Source organism: Perca flavescens, chromosome 13 (assembly GCF_004354835.1).
Source record: "Perca flavescens isolate YP-PL-M2 chromosome 13, PFLA_1.0, whole genome shotgun sequence".
Lineage (NCBI taxonomy): Eukaryota > Metazoa > Chordata > Actinopteri > Perciformes > Percidae > Perca > Perca flavescens.
In genome coordinates, this window is record NC_041343.1 from 21567060 (window position 1) to 21586333 (window position 19274).

The 19274-nt window shown below is 42.4% G+C and overlaps 2 protein-coding genes across 3 annotated transcripts in view; one reads left to right on the plus strand and one right to left on the minus strand.

The window, feature by feature from the left end:
• The window catches only part of septin8a (septin 8a), a 32919-nt gene extending 32522 nt beyond the window's left edge, over positions 1–397 (plus strand). Inside the window, exon 10 of the mRNA XM_028596372.1 lies at positions 95–397. Coding sequence (XP_028452173.1) covers positions 95–98 — 4 coding nt within the window. The 3' untranslated portion in view covers positions 99–397. The remainder of the gene's footprint in view (positions 1–94) is intronic.
• A 6546-nt stretch (positions 398–6943) lies between these two features.
• ccni2 (cyclin I family, member 2) lies at positions 6944–17230 on the minus strand. Of its 2 annotated transcripts, none has more exons than XM_028596373.1 (7): positions 16894–17230; positions 15688–15844; positions 15076–15210; positions 13487–13561; positions 13168–13308; positions 9458–9757; positions 6944–8637 (listed from the first exon to the last, which is right to left on the minus strand). In XM_028596373.1, exons 2-7 carry the CDS (start codon positions 15799–15801, stop codon positions 8311–8313), a joined length of 1092 nt encoding a protein of 363 aa, XP_028452174.1. In that variant the 5' UTR covers positions 15802–15844; positions 16894–17230; the 3' UTR covers positions 6944–8310. The 2 variants fall into 2 exon arrangements, with proteins under 2 accessions (XP_028452174.1, XP_028452175.1); XM_028596374.1 differs by lacking the exon at positions 16894–17230 and adding an exon at positions 16224–16308.
• Between the last annotated feature and the right edge of the window lie 2044 nt (positions 17231–19274).

Consider the following 19274-nt stretch of genomic DNA (forward strand, 5'->3'; position numbering starts at 1 on the left):
GTCTTTATTATTCATTTATTATTTCCACAAAGTAGTTTGTTTATTTGTTTATTCATTCAATTTATTTTGTTTATTGTTTGTCATTGTTTTTCAGTTAATTTATGGCCGCTGCACACCCTCCCACACACGACCATGGATTTGTCCTCCATCGCCATAGCAACGACAACACCTGTTTAGTTTGTTTGTTTGTTTGTTTGTTTGTTCTTTTGTTTTGACATTCCATCTTGACATTGTGCACATGGACCAAAGACACTGAGGATGCTCATGATGAAGCCACAGGGGAGAAAAGAGTGAAAGATGGTGAGAGATTATGAGTAAAAAATGTTCACTTGCCAAACAGTGGCCATCTCATTTATTCAGGATCATTCATTCTATGCTTTTTTGGACACTTTTTATATATATATATATATATATATATATATATATATATATATATATATATATATATATGCAATTAGTTTTTTCTATGTTGTGATTTAATGTTTTTTTTGTTTTTGTGTTTTTCCATCAACTATTCACACCGAAGCGAGAGGTTTAAACCTTTTGGTACTACAGTGGGCAAGTCATTTGAAACCGTTCATTATGTATTTAAAGAATTTAGGGTGTGCCCGATTACTAATTGAAGATATCCGTGAAATCCAATATTTCCTAAAGCTTTTTTTAAAATACCTGAGCTGTTTGAAATGTTGTCCAGCTGTAGTGTGCCTGTTAACCTTTTTGTAATCTTGACCATTTAGTACATTTCACCGTAGAATAATTTCCAGAGCCCAAATAATACATTTAAATATAGCATTATATCATGCAATAAAACTGAGTACCTGTATACTGTATATATTACTGCATATACATAGGTACTGACAACCTAAAGCTTAGTCTTAACTCTTAATAAAAATGTATGCAATATTCTGGTGCTGTTTCGTATTAACTCAATAATGTATGTGAATATTTTCTAGAGTTTACCCAGCTTAATATGCAAAATGTACCTACAGTTTTTAATTATGATATTGTTGTAAGAAGCACATATGACGGTGAACATTGTCCACAATTGATGTAACTTTTTTTCTTTCTTTTTTTTAACCATGAGAGACCGCCTTGATGTGAGTGTTGTGACAGTGGACACACACACAAACATAAAGCCAGTATATATATGTATACACACACACACAGGATTCAGGAAAACCTACACACCTCTGCTCCCTGTAAAAGAGTTTACACTCTGTCGTGGAAGTTTCCTTTGCAGCAGGGGGAAGAGTTTTTCAGAGTTTAGTAAATTGAAACTGGGTCGGGTGCGTTGTCACACGGGTGGCAGTGAAGGTCAGGGGCCTCGACGGACCAGACCCGGGCAGCAGACGCTGGCTCTGGGGACGTGGAACGTCACCTCTCTGTGGGGGAAGGAGCCGGAACTGGTGTGGGAGGTGGAGCGCTACTGGTTAGATCTGGTGGGGCTTACCTCTACGCATAGTCTCGGTTCTGGAACCATACTCCTGGATAGGGGTTGGACTCTTTTCTTCTCCGGAGTTGCCCAGGGTGTGAGGCGCCGGGCGGGTGTGGGGATACTCACAAGCCCCGGCTGAGCGCCCGCCACGCTGGAGTTTACCCCGTGGACGAGAGGGTCGCCTCCCTACGCCTGTGGGTTGTGGGGGGGAAAACTCTGACTGTTGTTTGTGCATATGCACCAAACAGGAGTTCGGCGTATTCGGCCTTCTTGGAGACCTTGACTGGAGTCCTGCATGGGGCTCCAGTGGGGTACTCCCTAGTTCTGCTTGGGGACTTCAACGCGCACGTGGGCAATGATGGAGACACATGGAGAGGCGTGATTGGGAGGAACGGCCTCCCTGATCTAAACCAGAGTGGTTGTTTGTTGTTGGACTTCTGTGCTAGTCATGGATTGTCTACAAACACCATGTTTGAACATAGGGATGCTCATAAGCGTACTTGGTACCAGAGCATCCAAGGCCGAAGGTCAATGATCGATTTTATAATCGTTTCATCTGATCTGAGGCCGTATGTTTTGGACACTCGGGTGAAGAGAGGGGCGGAGCTGTCAACTGATCACCATCTGGTGGTGAGTTGGGTCAGGGGGTGGGGGAAGACTCTGGACAGACCTGGTAAGCCCAAACGGGTAGTGCGGGTAAATTGGCAACGTCTGGAGGAGGCCCCTGTCCGACAGACTTTCAACTCACACCTCCGGCGGAGCTTTTCGTGCATCCCTGTGGAGGCTGGGGGCATTGAACCCGAGTGGACAATGTTCAAAGTTTCCCTTGCTGAAGCTGCGGCGAGGAGCTGTGGTCTTAGGGTCTTAGGTGCCTCAAGGGGGTAAACCCACGAACACCGTGGTGGACAACGGTGGTCAGGAAGCCGTCCGACTGAAGAAGGAGTCTTTCCGGGATATGTTATCCCAGAGGACTCTGGAGGCGGTTGCAGGGGCACCGAAGGGCCGAAGGGCTGCAGCCTCTGCCGTGAAAGAGGCAAAGCAGCGGGTGTGGGAGAAGTTTGAGAAGACATGGAGAAGGACTTTCGGTCGGCACCAAAGTGCTTCTGAAAAACTGTTCGCCACCTCAGGAGGGGGGAAGGGGGAACCATCCAAGCTGTGTACAGTAAGGATGGGACACCGTTGACCTCAACTGAGGAGGTAATAGGGCGGTGGAAGGAGCACTTTGAGGAACTCCTGAATCCGACTAATACGCCCCCTATGTTAGAGGCAGAGCTGGAGGATGATGGGGGATCATTGTCAATTTCCCAGGCGGAGGTCACTGATGTAGTCAAACAACTCCACAGTGGCAAAGCCCCAGGGATTGATGAGATCCGTCCAGAAATGCTCAAGGCTCTGGGTGTGGAGGGGCTGTCCTGCCTCTTCAACATTGCGTGGAAGTCTGGGACGGTGCCAAAGGAGTGGCAGACCGGGGTGGTGGTTCCCCTTTTTAAAAAGGGGGACCAGAGGGTGTGTGCCAATTACAGGGGTATCACACTTCTCAGCCTCCCTGGTAAAGTCTACTCCAAGGTGCTGGAAAGGAGGGTTCGGCCGATAGTCGAACCTCGGGTTGAGGAGGAACAATGCGGATTCCGTCCTGGTCGTGGAACAACGGACCAGATCTTTACTCTCGCAAGGATCCTGGAGGGAGCCTGGGAGTATGCCCAACCGGTCTACATGTGTTTTGTGGATCTGGAAAAGGCGTATGACCGGGTCCCCCGGGAGATAGTGTGGGAAGTGCTGCGGGAGTACGGGGTGAGGGGGTCTCTTCTCAGGGCCATCCAATCTCTGTACAACCAAAGTGAGAGATGTGTCCGGGTATTCGGCAGTAAGTCGGACTCGTTTCAGGTGAGGGTTGGCCTCCGCCAGGGCTGCGCTTTGTCACAAATCCTGTTTGTAACATTTATGGACAGGATATTCGAGGCGTAGTCGGGGTGGGGAGGGGTTGCAGTTCGGTGTGCTGGGGATCTCATTGCTGGTCTTTGCAGATGATGTGGTCCTGATGGCATCATCGGCCTGTGACCTTCAGCACTCACTAAATCGGTTTGCAGCCGAGTGTGAAGCAGTTGGGATGAGGATCAGCACCTCTAAATCTGAGGCCATGGTTCTCAGCAGGAAACCGATGGAGTGCCTACTCCAGGTAGGGAATGAGTCCTTACCCCAAGTGAAGGAGTTCAAGTACCTTGGGGTTTTGTTCGCGAGTGAGGGGACAATGGAGCGGGAGATTGGTTGGAGAATCGGTGCAGCGGGTGCGGTATTACATTCAATTTATCGCACCGTTGTGACGAAAAGAGAGCTTAGCCAGAAGGCAAAGCTCTCGATCGACCGGTCAGTTTTCGTTCCTACCATCACCTATGGTCATGAAGGCTGGGTCATGACCGAAAGAACGAGATCCAGGGTACAAGCGGCCGAAATGGGTTTCCTCAGGAGGGTGGCTGGCGTCTCCCTTAGAGATAGGGTGAGAAGCTCAGTCATCCGTGAGGAGCTCGGAGTAGAGCCGCTGCTCCTTCGCGTCGAAAGGAGCCAGTTGAGGTGGTTCGGGCATCTGGTAAGGATGCCCCCTGGGTGCCTACCTAGGGAGGTGTTCCAGGCACGTCCAGCTGGGAGGAGGCCTCGGGGAAGACCCAGGACTAGATGGAGGGATTATATCTCCAACCTGGCCTGGGAACGCCTCGGGATCTCCCAGTCGGAGCTGATTAATGTTGCTCGGGAAAGGGAAGTTTGGGGTCCCCTGCTGGAGCTGCTCCCCCCGCGACCCGATACCAGATAATGGGACGAAGATGGATGGATGGATGGATGGATAGTAAATTGAAACAAATAAAACAGACTGAGACTAAAACCAAGTTGGGTTTTTGTATTTTATTAAAAACCTATATATATTTGCAAATATAGGAGCAACATGATTTCACAAAAGGCCGCAGCCCAGTGTGGAGTCAGTTTCTCAAATGAGTGAACAAGAACACCAGGCTTATATGCATCTTCAGAGTGACAGCACACACGCACTTGGATTATTATGACGCTACAATTTTGACAGGCAATCTGATACACATGAAGACAATCAGAGAAATGCAAGAGACATCTTGGAGTCATCTCACCTCCTCCTCCCTGTATGACTTTCACCCCCCAGTTACATCTTAACTGGCATGGGAAAACATGAGATAGTTTTGGGGTGACCTTGTACCTTTATCGGTTCAGGCAAACAGAGCTCACATAATGTTCCAGACTGGATGTCTCACAAAGTTAGAATCAAAATCTACATGTGGAAAATGAGACTCTTTCAGCATTTGTGAGAGAATTAAAGTAGAAATAAAACAAAAATATAAGGCATCATGCTTAAATGTCATTTTTCCCATTACAACTCCGAGAGAGAAGAGAGCAGCTGTATTTACTGTCTGTCGTTGGAAATAAATGCAAACACCCCCCGCCCCCCCGTAACTTTGATTTGTCTTTGCCATGATTTGTTTGACGATATTCAGCCGGGAGGGAGATGAAAGTGAAACACAGGCAGGTGAAGGCACTTTATTCACACGCACGCACGCAGAGGCTGTCAGCCTCAACTGTAAGCCCAACAGCTGTCCACTTGAGATGCAGCGTTTCCTGTTTAGTGATCCCTAACTGTCTGCACATAAGTGTGTGTGTGTGTGTGTACATTTTTATTAAGGGGACTTCTTCAAATGTTTTGTCTAAAGAACATTTCAAAAGTTTAATTAATTTTCTTGTATTATGTTTATTTAACGGGAAAGAATGTGTGTGCGACGGATGGAGGAACTCCCAGCACAGTATTGAGATCTTTTCATAGTAATGGTTTTGTCTTTACTGTGAAGGCTCTGCCAGCAGCACTATTATTATTCTGTCCGCCACCTACAGGGCTCCCTGGATCTCATCCAGCAGTACAATCTGTTCACAGCTCTCTGTTCTCTCTATCCTTTAGTACACCAACACGCTCTGCTAACAAAGCTGAGTGGTAATGGCTCTCTGACAGTCTGTTCTACATTCAGGACAACATGATGGTACACACTGACATCTTATATGCTTGAGGTAATAGTGTTGTCGTCCAACAGTGTTTTGAGAGGTTTATTTAAGGAATTAGGAAATGACATAAGGAAGGCTGAGATGTGAGTACGTTAATTGTTAACTGCACATTCAGCACACTAAAGTCATATGGGGCAAACTTCACCCTTTTAAACTGCTGACTAGATATTAAATACTGGAGTCTGGTTATTATGGAAGCCCATTCCTGCCAGCTAAAGGGGGGAAATTACATTTAAGAATTTATCAAGTTTACATAATATTTAGTATTTTGACTCACTATCTAATTTCAAATTAGGGTAGTACATCAATTTAGAAAATTGACTCCGTAAAATAAAATGTTTGGATTTTTCTATGGTATATTTACCATATGAAGTTTGACTCATAAAAGTACGTTATAACTGCTCTTTTTCTCTGTTGTGTATGTTACCAGAAGATGTCTTGTTATATTTATGTTTGATATGTAGGTGTCTAGTACTCCCATGCAGGAACACAGAAAGTCCTAATCTAATATAGAATCCTGCTCCTCTAATTATAATTGACATGGAGTGCTCCACTGATTAAACATTGCACTTTAACATTTCCAGATTCATGATGGACTGTTAAAAAAAAAAAAAGGTTCAAAATTGATGCAGCACAACCAGAGATTTTTTTTCATGCTGCTCCTTATGGAGCCAGAAACAGCTTTATAAAACCTTTTTCTTACATGTCGTGCAAAGTAAATATAGAAACCAACTTGCCCGTTCATGCATCATCTTATCGTCTGAGAATGCTTGTTGAATAATTTGAATGTGCCGTTGGCCAATCAAGAACTGAGTTTGCGCTTGACTTTTTTCCCCTTTTTTGTAATGCTGTAGATGCTTTTGACGTTTTTGAAGCTTTTTTTTTTTTTTTCACGCTTTTTTTCCTCCAATGTTTGACATTTTTTTTATTTTCTTTTCTCCTTTTTTTGATGCTTGAAAAACAATTTATAGGAGCCAGTAAATATTGACTTTGGGCAAGTAGAATTTGTTTTCACTTGCCCGACCGGACAAGTGGAGGAAAAAAAACAAAAAAAAAACGTTGAACCCTGCAGTAGTATTTCCAAAGTCTGACATTTCAAATTTTTCACCCTTTAGTTTTTTCTCTCCTAGTGGTAATGGGTTTCCATAGATATACTCTAAAGGCCCATACAGGGGTTTAATTAACCTGGCTGATTAGACCCATGTCCAAAATCACTCCCTATTTACTATATGGACTGTCCAATTGTATCTTAAGAACTCTGTACAAACACATGCAAAGCAAAATAGATGAGTAGCTTGCTCAAGGGCACTTTGTTTCTAGACGATAAGGACAACGTGTTCTTCAGATTATTTTTTCACTATCTGACGCAGGAACAAACAGGACAACCTTCAAAAATAACCCTCCCCCCATTAGAAATTGATAAAAAACAGAAAATTACACTTAAGACTTTTGAAGTCATAGCTTTATTTCTGTGGTTGACCAGATAATAAGATATAGCTGCCTCAGTAAATGGAACGAATATGGAAAAAAAAAGAAAAAACACCTTTACATTGGTCACTGCTGGTGTCGAGTCCAGCTTGACTAGATCAATCAGAGCAGACTTTACAGTTGAGAAAGACAGTGACCGGTTCACATTAAAGATCACGTTCTGAACACAGTAAGCATTTTCAGCAGCCTAGAGTCCGTTCAGTGTCTAAAGGCTTCGAAAGCTTGGCAGTGGAGGTAAAGTCCCTCCGGACACACTGCACGTTCTGTATCTGCCAACATTAAATACAGTTTAAATTGAAAACATAATATTGTCACCATATCGGTATCAGGATGGAACAGAACTAGGTGGTATTTACAAAATAAAAAAACAGGATACAGTTATCCCAATACTTCACAATGTGACATTATTTGGGTATATGATTATTGGTGCTCCCATACAGAACAATATGTAATCAAACAATTTTTAAATGAGAACATTAATGCTGGGTCATTAATCAGGTAATCTCATGTCAAAACAACCATTATTGGCCATTCTGCTCTAGTGTTGAACTAATCTCCCAAAGGTGCTCTTGTTTTGTCTGATATGTAACAATAGTTGCATAAACAAAATCAACACAGACTGAAGCATTAATGAAATAAAAGCATTTGCAGCATTTAGTCAGGAAATTAAAGCTTTTTTTGTAAAAATGTCACTTTTGTAAATAACTGCTAAATAAAACAGCACAGAAATTAGTACAAGTAAGATTAAAATAATAAAAAAGGGTTGTGAAAAAATATAATTTGCATTAAAAAAAAAGAAGCTTTTCTTTATCTCAAAGTGCGATTGTGGCTCTGGGGGAACCTGAGCACCAAGATAACTCACAACTAACAAAATCAGGATCAACTCTCAAACTTAAGAAAAAAAAAAAAAAAAAAAGCCATTCTTGGCTTCAACCACACAAAGAAAAACACACACGCAACTGCCTATTCTTATCCTTTAACTTCCAACCATTTGTGGTGGATATTAAAAAGGACATGTAGGTTAAAAAGTATATAAAAAAAAAAAAAAGGCATTAATAATAATCATACACACCTAAAGATTCACATTTGGGTGTGGACAAGTACATGAAAAACACTAAAACAATATCTTTTAAATCATTTCTTTAAATGTTGTGGCAGCAGAGTAACATCTGGAGTTACTTCAGAGCCCCACAAAACTAACAATTGAGGTCCTTAAATGTGCTGAACTACAGTATATTAAACTTCGTAATGTTCTCACTGTGAAATGGGAGGACTGTCTGTGCACTAGTAAGAGGTGGGCGGTGTGCATAAATGGCCGACTAGTTGACGGCGGGGTGCAGTGGCGGGCAGGGCCAGACGCTTCCCTGCTGGGAATCAAACAAACCCTCAACTTTGTTTGCCTGCACCCCTGGAGTCGTCTCCTCGTCGTACAAACAGCGGAAACCGTCGTAGTACTCGTCAGAGTCGCCCTGCTCTCCAACGGCCGGCCCCCTCCTGAGGCGCTGCGTGGGGCTCCAGGCTCGCTCCTCGTCCGGGATCTGGGCGCTGTCAAAGATGTAGACGGCGTTTGCCGGCAGGGAAAACTCCAGGCTGTGTAGGTACTCGTCCACCATCTCCTTGCAGTGGATGAACTCGCCACTATCAACCTGGGAGAGCACACACATCCCAATAAGTATACGCTACAATGTTGAGTGCTCCAAGCTGGAACTAAATGCTAAGTTTACCTTTCAGAAGGAACGATTACAAGAGTCATTTCAGAGATTATCTTGGTCGTCAACTTTAAAGCCTTCACTGACCTTACATGGGGTGCAAGTACTTTCCTCGCAGGTGTGCAGTAGCATTTTAAGTTGTACACCTTTTGTGTCAAAGTTCACTAAACTAGCCTTTCCTTCCCTCAGTGCGATCATTATTCTGACCATGTTGGACCTGTCGAAGCAGACCAATGAATGCTTTAACCAAAGCTGCGTGTTGTTTTTTGGCAGTGGGGAGCATCATTTGTTGACCTGAATGGGCCAGCATGTGCCTTTTCATCAAAAGCACCCACCAGTATGAAGGAAAATAAAAAGGCTAATTCTGCACTACAAGAAGTTTGTAAACTGAAAAGAATCTAAAAAGATAAAAACAAGGACTGCTAGAATACATGGCAACACGGCAATTAATCAATTCCAGTTGAAAAATAAACCTGTCCGTGCTCTCTGGTGGACAAACCATGCCATGTTTTCTAAATTACCTCAAACTTATGGAGGCATTTCTGTACCGCAATTTCTTGCTATTCATTAACCAACTTAATATACAAATGTATTTGTAGCTAAAAATCGGCACAATATCAGCAAATGCCAATGTACTGGTTGGGCTCTAGTATGCTGTACATGTCTTCAGGCAATTAAAAAAAAAAAAAAACATCTTTTCTTGAAGCAACTATAATCCTAGAAAAAAAGCCTTAGCAGGCCGCTGCGTTTCTCTTACCTGTGCCTTCTTCAGCAGATCAGTGAAGATGGAGAACCAGTCGGGCGTGACCGCCTCCAGCTCCAAAGTGATGATGGCCAAGGCCAACGTGGAGCCCTTGAACTGCCAAAGCTGGTGGCAGGCCATACAGTGCTGCACCTGTCTGGTCCACAACGCCGCCTGGAAGCCCGCAGGCCTCTTCTGATGCTCCGGCCCGGCTGGAAGCAAACCGGGGTCCGTTGCAGAGTCCCAGCTGACGCCGGAGCCGAGCCCGATGGACGGAATGAGGTGAGGGTGGCCGGAAACGAGCAGGGCGTGGAACTAGACCGGAGGTGAACAGACAAGTGAAGAGGAACGAGACCAAAACGTTAGCATAATGATGTCATTGTTGCCTCATTGTCCATCCATCGCTCACCCCTTACCTCTACGGCTTCATAATTAGGGTTGGGCATCGAGAACCAATTCCTACTTGGAAAAGTTTCAGAAATTACGATTCCAGTAGAATAGTTTCTTTATTGGAATGGTTTGGATTTCAAATCCAATCATCGCTTCCTAATTTAATAAGCGCAAGTTTTGGTTTCCGAAGTGGCCAGGCACTTGTGGTGTTGCAGCCTTGGAGCGCAGTAAGCAGCGCTCTAGTGTGGCTTTATTTTAGATTGAAAAAGCCCCGTCAAAACTGCAAACCACCATTGAATCAAAATAAAAACTTTCCTCTTATTTGTGAAAATAGGCATGTGACCCGTTTCAACTCCACCCATCAAAGAATCAGAATCGTTAAAATCCAAACGATGCCCAACCCTATTCATAATTCATATCAACATCAGATATACCATAGCATTTAACATCAAACCTTGCATATCTGACAGAGGGTTACACCACACACACCCCCATTTATTCCTTTGACCTAACCTTCATTCTCATCCACCCAGGACACAGTCCCTTTGCAGTCCGATTCTCTACCCTTCTCAAGGGTTCATTGCTGCATTCAAAGCTACTGCGAACAAACCTGAAGCTCTGTGCAGGAGGACCCTTTGAATAACCGATAGAGAATCCCACCATCAGGTTTTAACTAATGAAGACCCTCCCATTTGCCTGAGGAATCATAGTAATCTTGTTCGTATCGTACGTGCAGTGCTTTTCTGTGTTCCCATCTGTAGGCAGGAACTGTAAATCCCAACCTGAGTGTGGGCTTGATGTTTATATATATAAAAAAAAACTCGACACATCGTGATCAGAAAAATGTCATTGTCATGTTGTGTTTAGCTCATTTGCTTTAGTTAGTCTCTCGCTCTGTAGCAAAAATAAGCCATGGGGTTTTAAAAGGAAGTGGAATTCACTGGAAGGTATATGCAGCGATGTGGCGCGAGAGTCAAAAAGCATTGTCTTAAACGGTTGCTCCCGACTAGTTAAAACTTCCTAAACTCCCTTCCTCCTCCTTTAAGATTTTCCTTCTTCACTCCATTATGGAAGCGTAGGGAATTCAGGGCGATGTAGCAAACACGGGAAACTGAGTGTTTCGAGTGGACCGTCCTGATGGAGTCTCAGATGGTGAAAGATTTGAGCATCACATCGCTGAATCTGCCTTTCAAAGACTTTTACTTGGATGTTGAAGCATATTAAGGATGTACAGTAATAACAAAAGCATCTCTGTAAATCTAATTTATTCATATTAAAGTGTCACAGTGGAGAGTCTGTGACATATTTATAGAATTTTATCGATTGCTGTTTTATAGACAATGGAGACTAACGCTTTATTCAGGAAAAGGGAATGCAGAGTAATTTCGTCGAGGCAGGGGGAAAATGTCGTTGTGAGATACTTACAGTATTGTTCAAAAGTATTTATTTGAAGAGAATATTTATTTGAATAGTATATAAAAGAGAAAATGTCTTTATTTTATTATAGTTTTTATTAATACATAAGGTCTCATTATTTTAAAAAGTCTCTTGGATTTTTTTGTAATACCTAAAGTGAAGTGCTAGGACAATAACCGATTTACAACAATAACTCCACACGCTGTAAACATACCACACCAATATCCGTCAGATCCACAAGCTGTAATAGTAGGAGAAAGTGCCATTTTTTGTTTTGCAGAAGACACTGAAATCAGTCCAAATGTGCCAAAAATGCTTTTTAGTGACAGTTTATGGCTTTAAGAAAAATGTACCGGCCCTCTAATTTCAAGATCACAAACAAATCTAACGCAGTTATTCATTTGTTGTTGGGAATGTAGGCCATCCTTTGGTCCAGGGTGAGACTATGGGGACCTACTAGGGGAACCGTCCCCCTACAGGTGGTCTCATTGGAACTACAGCTGCAGCTAAAAGTTACATAGTGTTGCTTTAAATAATCATACTGATGGTCAATGAAATGAACGGATTTTGCATACATTTGCCACAATAGTGATAAATGAAGATATACAGAATATCACACAGCCCTGTGTGAAGCCCATCAAAACAGTACCTGCTCACACTGTTGCCTTGGCGCTGTAGTTCCTGGTCTTTAATCATCACGTCCCTCAGGACTTCTCGTTAAAGCGTTATGAATACAGCCCTGGGCCCAACAGCATGAAGGGACCCAAGTGATGTGTGCGTTTACTGACAGTTACTGCCTCAGTCAATGATTTGTGAGGGTTTGAAAGTTACGGTTAACAAGCTGTGAAACAACATTGTGCCATACACTCAGTAACACAGCATGGGCATTTTTGACAATGACAAACCTGCTTCCACTTTAAAAAAAAAAAAAAAACAGTCACAGCATGTTATGGATTCGCTAACGACCCAAGTGGTCTACATTTCTGTTTCTGTCTCGTGAAATTTGAAAGCCTGATGATCGTATATGTCTGCACACCCCCTCTGGTGGAAGCAGGATTTGGTAGCCACTGTAGGGCTGCAGCTAAGAGTTAGTCAGAAGTGCCTTGGCCTGATATGCAACACGCCGGTTATTTTGCTTGTAGCTTGCAGCTTTTTGTGCACCTACGCAGGATTTGGGTAATTGGCCTGGGTTATACTGTAACTTGGTTTTGTCCGATGATGTCACCTTTGCACTTAAGCTGCAGATAGCTGACAATACAAATCTTTAAAATCGGGTGGAAATAGACCTTTCCTAAGCATTTAAACGACGCAAGCAGTGACTTTTAGGGTTAGCAGTTATTTAAAGCAAGGGGATTTATTCCATCAACAAGTGTGCAAAGTCAATGCAATGTCTGTTTTTTAAAAATAGCTGAAGTCAGGCCGCATTAGAATATTAACCAATAAGGAATTATATTTTAGTCAATTGTATTCTGATGTATTGGAAAACAAAATGTAAAACCAACATATCCTCTCATCAGACTCTTTGATTTGATTGTTCACATTAGAGAGAAGCGTGGTTTTATTTTCCTTTCTTGGCTACAGTGATGAATTAAAAAAAAAGGAAAGGACACACTCCAACCAAGACTGAATGGAGATTATAATAATGGGCACAATGAGTTAAATCAAATAAATGCACAATCGCTACTAGGACCAATTCTTTGCTGAGGGGGCAGGGGGATGTTTGTGAAACAACCATCTTGAAGCAGAAATGATGCAAGAGTGATGGTTTAATGTGTGCTTTTGTTCAGCTGTGTTTTTAGGCAAGACCAGGACCTGAATTGACAAAGCATTTCAAAGTCCAGCCAGCTCACTGTGAAATGCTCTTGACAACTCAGATCCAGTTAAAAAAAAAATATTTGCCCGTCTATCTGCTAACTTACTATGTGAATGAAGTCGACTGGCGACGCCGTGTACAAGTCCCAGTGCAACTTGTCTAGAATGATCCTCTCCATGCGAAGAATCTCAGCTGTTGAAAAGTTGCATCCGCTCTGCACAACCAGATCTTGAACAGAACCTATTACCTGTTTAAACAGACACCAACAAAAGGGAAACAAATAAACGTATTGTTTTGAAATGGCATTGTCGTGGGTGTTTCGTTAATTTCTTTTTTTTTTTTTTTTTTTTAAACACAGCTGTTATTTTGGTTATTTGACAGTGTTTTTTTTTTTTTTTTTAATTCTTATATCCTTAAGATTGTACCTCATCTTCCTCGTTGATTTTGGCAGCCAAGACCAATGAGGTAAAAGCAATGCATTTCAGGTATTTTGGTTGGGCCTAAAGAGAAAAAGACATTTAGTGCTTAAGAACCAGAGAGATCTATGGATGTGAAAACAAACCTCTGAAATCAAATGCTTTTCACTGCTATCAGCAGCGACTGACTGGGATAAAACAAACAAACAGCCCTGGCATTTGCAACACACCAGCCATATTTTTGTCAATAACCTAGCTTGGAAATCAGTAACTGCCTTCCGAGTGGATCTTTCCACGCACTTTGCCGCAGTACAATCTTGAATATTTGTGGCTGCATGCATAAAATAACTTAAATAAAATTAACCAAAGACAAATTATCATTAGGGGTCCATAGAGGGGCAGCCCTTCTGGCATTTGCCCAAATTCCAGATGGCCAGTCTGTCGCTGGCTATCAGTAAGTGCATTTGCAAAATGAGCACATTTAGGTTGGCATCTCTCAACCCTAAATCAATTCTAGTGGACATGAAGGATACAAGTCCTTTAATAGGGCATAATAGGACAATTATACTTGTTCGTTAAGGTCACACTGAGTGGACCAAAATGTATCGCTGTCCTATTTCTCCCTGCAGCAAAGCTCAGTTCATATCCACCGGCACTTTAAAAAACTGTTTTATGAATATCAAACAGCAAAGAAATGTAAGATGCATGTTGTACATTGTTGGCTGTCAAAAGGTCAGAGAGCACTTTATGAAAAGCAAAGAGATGTTTAAGGAGGTTTTGATTGTAGAGTACACGGGCTGTTCTAAAATTAAATACACTTTATTCAATCTGATTGGCAAGTAAATGGACTAAAGATATAAAGATATGATTATTCGTAACTTACTCTGCAGCCCTATTTAGAGTACAATTTAATGTCAAATACAGATTAAATGTAGCCTAGAAATCTAGACTCAGCCTATCGGCAGCAAATGTAATTTGCAGCCAGGATCAGTCTAGCAACTCTCCGTTGGCTTGCGAGCTGGAAAAAACAAATTCTGGTCAGGCCAATCACATAGTGTATAGAGTCAGTGGGCGGGCTTAACATAGGGACGGCAGAGTTGCGACAGTTGCGCGTGAATTCCCTGCTACTTGAAAACAAAGAAGATGGCTGCTGCTGCTGGCGAACAGCGGTCTTTCGAATCGGCTTTGGCTCTAGAAGACTTTGAGTTAAGCACTGAAATCATTCTTAAAAAAGGAAGATGTGTTCAGAGTTTTGCCAACCGGATACGGCAAAATTTTAATCTATCAACTAGCGTTGCTCTGGTTGCCTATGAGTGCAGAGGGAATTTGAAAGACAACAGTTTATCCCGCCCCTTGGATTGAGCCCTGCCAATGGTGAGTTCCCAGACCAAACATCTTGATGTGGGTCTGGCTTGTCAGGCTAGATTAAATGTATTGCTTTCATTGAATACAGACTTGAACCATTAGCTAAGGGGTCAATGGACCATTAAAGAATAAAAAGAAGATGTTTGGTGCTGTACTATGCAGCTAACTGTGCACATTATTTCCATTCATTGGTCAAAAGTTGGAAACCATTATCACATGTTGTAGCCGTCTACCTTGACAGTAGACAGCAGTCGGTTGAGGACACAGACTCCCAGTGCAAAGGTCTCTGGACAGAACTGGAAAAGCCTATTCATCTCTCCGAGCCAAAGGATAACCTCTTGGTGTTGGGATGAAGAGATGTCCGTGCCCTGAGTGGTCAGAGGAGACAACCATTGGTTAATAAATGAAAGATTAGAAGTCAGGCGTTTTTTTTTTTTAAAGCAAATACTTCACTGTGTTTTGGATTAGTCAAACAGGCCTTTCCCACAATATAGACTATTAAAAAGGCAACACCAGCACAAACGTTCTTTCACGTGACTTTTTGACAGTTTATCAGTTTGATCAGTTCCACTTCAAGGCCCCACTCGTTTATGATATCTCATATACACATTAGGTTAATCCAGTTTACTCACAGATTTCACTTTCTTACTTCAAATATTGATTTGTGTATCTCAATAAGCTGCTTTTCAATCCCTTTTTTGTCATCACACAAAAACTCAAGACAGATTGTAGCCCAATCTTCAGTTATTCAGAGTTAGTATACCTACATATGGAAGTGACGGTTAATGTTTTAATAACATTAACATACTACACTTAGCACCTTTAAAAAAAAATCTGCAAATCACCTGGATGCATCCATTCTTGAAGACAGGCGCCTTCCAGAGGCGAGCCTCCCGGAGCAGAGCGGCCTCCAGCAGGCCGACCAGCCGGCGGCTCTCCACGGCTCCTGGGTTCTTCATCGCCGCTACAGCTCGGGACAGGCTGCACCCAGGGCACACACTCCTGGTCAAGAGGAGGCAACACGGGACATATTACAATGGAAACAAAACCTCCCTTGACCCATTTGCACGCCAATAGTCACTCAGAATGCACTTACATATAATCAGGTATGTAAGCCAACAGTATTCCTTTCATATGTAACATATCAGAAATTAAAGCTAAACTAATCGTACTGTCTTTCAGACCTAGTGTTGAATTGAAGGACGCACTGCGCACGAGAGAGAGACAAATATAGGCCTAAAATATATATTTTTTTCTAAAATGGCACATTTTCCAGCACACTTCTAAGTGTGTGTGTGTGTGTGTGTGTGTGTGTGTGTGTGTGTGTGTGTGTGTGTATCTGGCTGTCGAAAACTCGTGGGTAGGACTTGGCGTAGCACACCTAAAATACCTGGCGGAGCAAGTTCATCTCCGTAGGCTACACCTCTTGCATTCACCCGGAGGTCAGTCAATAACCTGCTCATTCAGCGGTGCTCCCTTACATTTATTTAATTCACATTTCACCTTCATTTTTATATTCAAGATTTGATGAGGATGCAAAGTAGCTGTCCCCTCTTTGAGAGGTAAATAACAAGGAGAGGCAAGTTACCAAAATGATTTACTGAAAAGAGAAACGTTCAGGACTTTTTTAAAATGTAGCCCAAAAAAGCAACTTGAAGAGCTCCTTTTAAATTTCAGACGGGGTTGGGACGCCAGTTGGTAGGCTAGCTGTTCATGAAACCAGCAGCTATCTGCTGAAAGAGCCAAGTATGCAGCAGGAAATCGCTCAGTTAGCTAAACAACGTCGCCATTTTTTCTGACTTTACAGCGCAGGTTTGAGCAACGTTGACTTAATGCAAAACGTTTAAATTAACTGGTGTGTGACTTTGTTTCAATCTTCTGTTAGTGTGTGCGTGGGGGGGAATGCTACACATAAAAGGATCCAGGCGGGATAATGGGCTGCAGCTGCTGCAGGCAGCCTCTTGCACAGTTGTTGTTGTTGCTGCTGCGGTCTACATTTGGCTTCCTGTTTTTTTTTTTTTTTATCTTTGCATTTAAGCAGTCGGACTTACCTCTTCGTTTTCAAAAGCAGGGTATCCTTTGGACGGCAGGTGCATTTATACAGTTTTTCAATTAGTCCATATTCACCGAAAGCAACAAACACGCAAACAACAGTAGGGTGCTGTTAGAGAATACAATCCCGGGGAAAAAAACGTATTTTGGGGTGAATATACGGAAAGCAGCCGCATTATAATAAAAGGACAAATAAAACAGAAGGCGATGAAGCGCGAAGTACTTCAAATAACTGGGGCAGTGGCGAAAATAAGCGAAAAAATAAAAGAGGCAGGAAGCAAAAAAATCAAGGAGGATTGAGGGCAAGCTGTGTTTTGAACGCTCCTGACTCCGCCCCGCCGTGACGTCACTCCATCTATTAAACAGAAATGTGTTAGTGGGTCAGACATACGGGATCCCTCACACAAAATGGTCGAGCTTTCACTGGAAATGGAAGATTTCTGTACTGTATGACACAACAATATGTTTTGTTCGTGTGCTAAAATATAACTTTAAGATTAGCCTCTTTATGTGACTGAATCCTGCTGAGAGCCAGACTGCAGGTCCAGCAGCAGCTGATTATTTCTCTCTTCTGCAGGCTGATGTTTGTTATAAAAAAGATTTATGATCTTGAAATGGATCGTTTTTGGGATCTTATCTTGTGCTTGTTTGACACCTGCAGCTTTAAAAGACTTCCAATGTCTTTTTCCCCTTTAGCTGTGTGAAAGGTAGGCCTTGTCTCTGTGCTTGTCTTTACTTGTAGGCTTTCATTTACATTTTGTCTAGTCGTAGCATAGAAAGCACAGGTGTAAATGATGGCTTTGTTCCATTTAGGCTATATGTGCCAGGTCCAGAACATTGATGATGTTCATAATTAGAGGGCCATTTGTAAGTCAAAATGTCTGCCAATTAAAAGTCTGTTAAAGAAAAGAACGGATGAAATTTACATTTCTAACAGTTATATTAAGATTAGTCTATATCCACGATGTTCCACTTCAGGGATCAGGGGCGTCGGACAAGGGGGGAAAAAGGGGACTGAGTCCCCAGGGCCCTCATGTGAGGAGGGCCCAAAAAGATGCTAGAATGAATAGCCGTGGATGCGGGGAGGGGCCCATATAAAATGCCTTTCTACAGGGCCCAGAATTTGGTGCTATGCCCCTATCAGGGATTGCTCCGGTGCCATCGGAGAATGACTCTCTTTTTGGCCGGATGTCCACTTCCTTCCGCTTCCATCCGCTTCTTTCCACTTCCTTCCGCTTCCTTCCACTTTTTTTGTTGTAATTTTAAACTCTGGTGGATTTATGAGGACTATGGTTAACTGCTCCTCAGATCTCTGCAGGGTAAATCCAGACAGCTAGCTAGACTATCTGTCCAATCTGAGTTTTCTGTTGCACGACTAAAACAACTTTTGAACGTACACATGTTCCACCAAAACTAGTTACTTCCCAAGGCTATTTTGCAGAGGCACTATGTGATTGGTTTAAAGAAATGCCAATAAACCAGGGCACATTTTACTCCCATCCCGTAATGCTGTGTGGACTCGCCAGACCTTCCTCCGCAGTGCTGTGGAGGAAGGTCTGGCAAAGCAACACTATATTAAGATTAGCATCAGCATTAGCATTGCTAGCAGAGTTGGACCTGTATGATGCTGACCTGAAGCAAGGCTGGATTACGAACCCGACAAAGAGACCCTTAAAACACCAGGTATAGTGCGTGGCAATTTGTTTGTGGTAACTTGATAAATTACTATTTTGTTTAGTTACATTGAATGCACCACCAAAGAACAATTAAAATGATAGGAGCGTAAGTTCACCATCAGACAAGACAAAGAAAACAGAGATTGTTGGAACCAGCATAGTTTTGACATTTTTACTTTTAAAAAAAAAAAATACTCACACGATTAATTGATAACCAAAATTGTTAACGATTAATTTTCTGCGATCGACTAATTGATTAATCAACTAATCGTTTCAGCTCTACCCAAAAGAGAAACGGATCAACTGGCCGATCAACACTGCTATCAAAGAACCAGATGCACTTGAACCACAGGTATGTATGCTAATACTCTAATAACAGTTTATAATGTATTTAATGTATTAATGAATAGTTATGTCTGTTTACATACTTGTTATGGGTGGTATTAATGCAGACTGCCTAGGAGGAGCATTAAGGAGTTATAATAGTTTCTAGACATTTAATCTAAAAATCTTTTTTTAAACCCTCTTGAATGATCTCTTCAGATTACAACTCACCAAGAGCCCAGCTCTGTGTATTCTGGGTCTTCTGCCAGACAATAACATTCTGACCGGAAGACAAAGACTATGGATACGTCTGGCTACTACAACAGGATGTAGAATAATTCTGAGGCACTGGAAATCATCTACTCTGTGCTGTTTTAGGG

Bases quoted from the DNA above. Each gene is read 5' to 3' on its own strand.
- ccni2 (XM_028596373.1), bottom strand. From the start codon at position 15,801: ATGAAGAACCCAGGAGCCGTGGAGAGCCGCCGGCTGGTCGGCCTGCTG. The intron at 15,211-15,687 runs GTGATTTGCAGA...CTGACCACTCAG, and splicing joins TCAAGAATGGATGCATCCAG to GGCACGGACATCTCTTCATC. The intron at 13,562-15,075 runs GTAGACGGCTAC...TTTTCTCTTTAG, and splicing joins GACTGCTGTCTACTGTCAAG to GCCCAACCAAAATACCTGAA.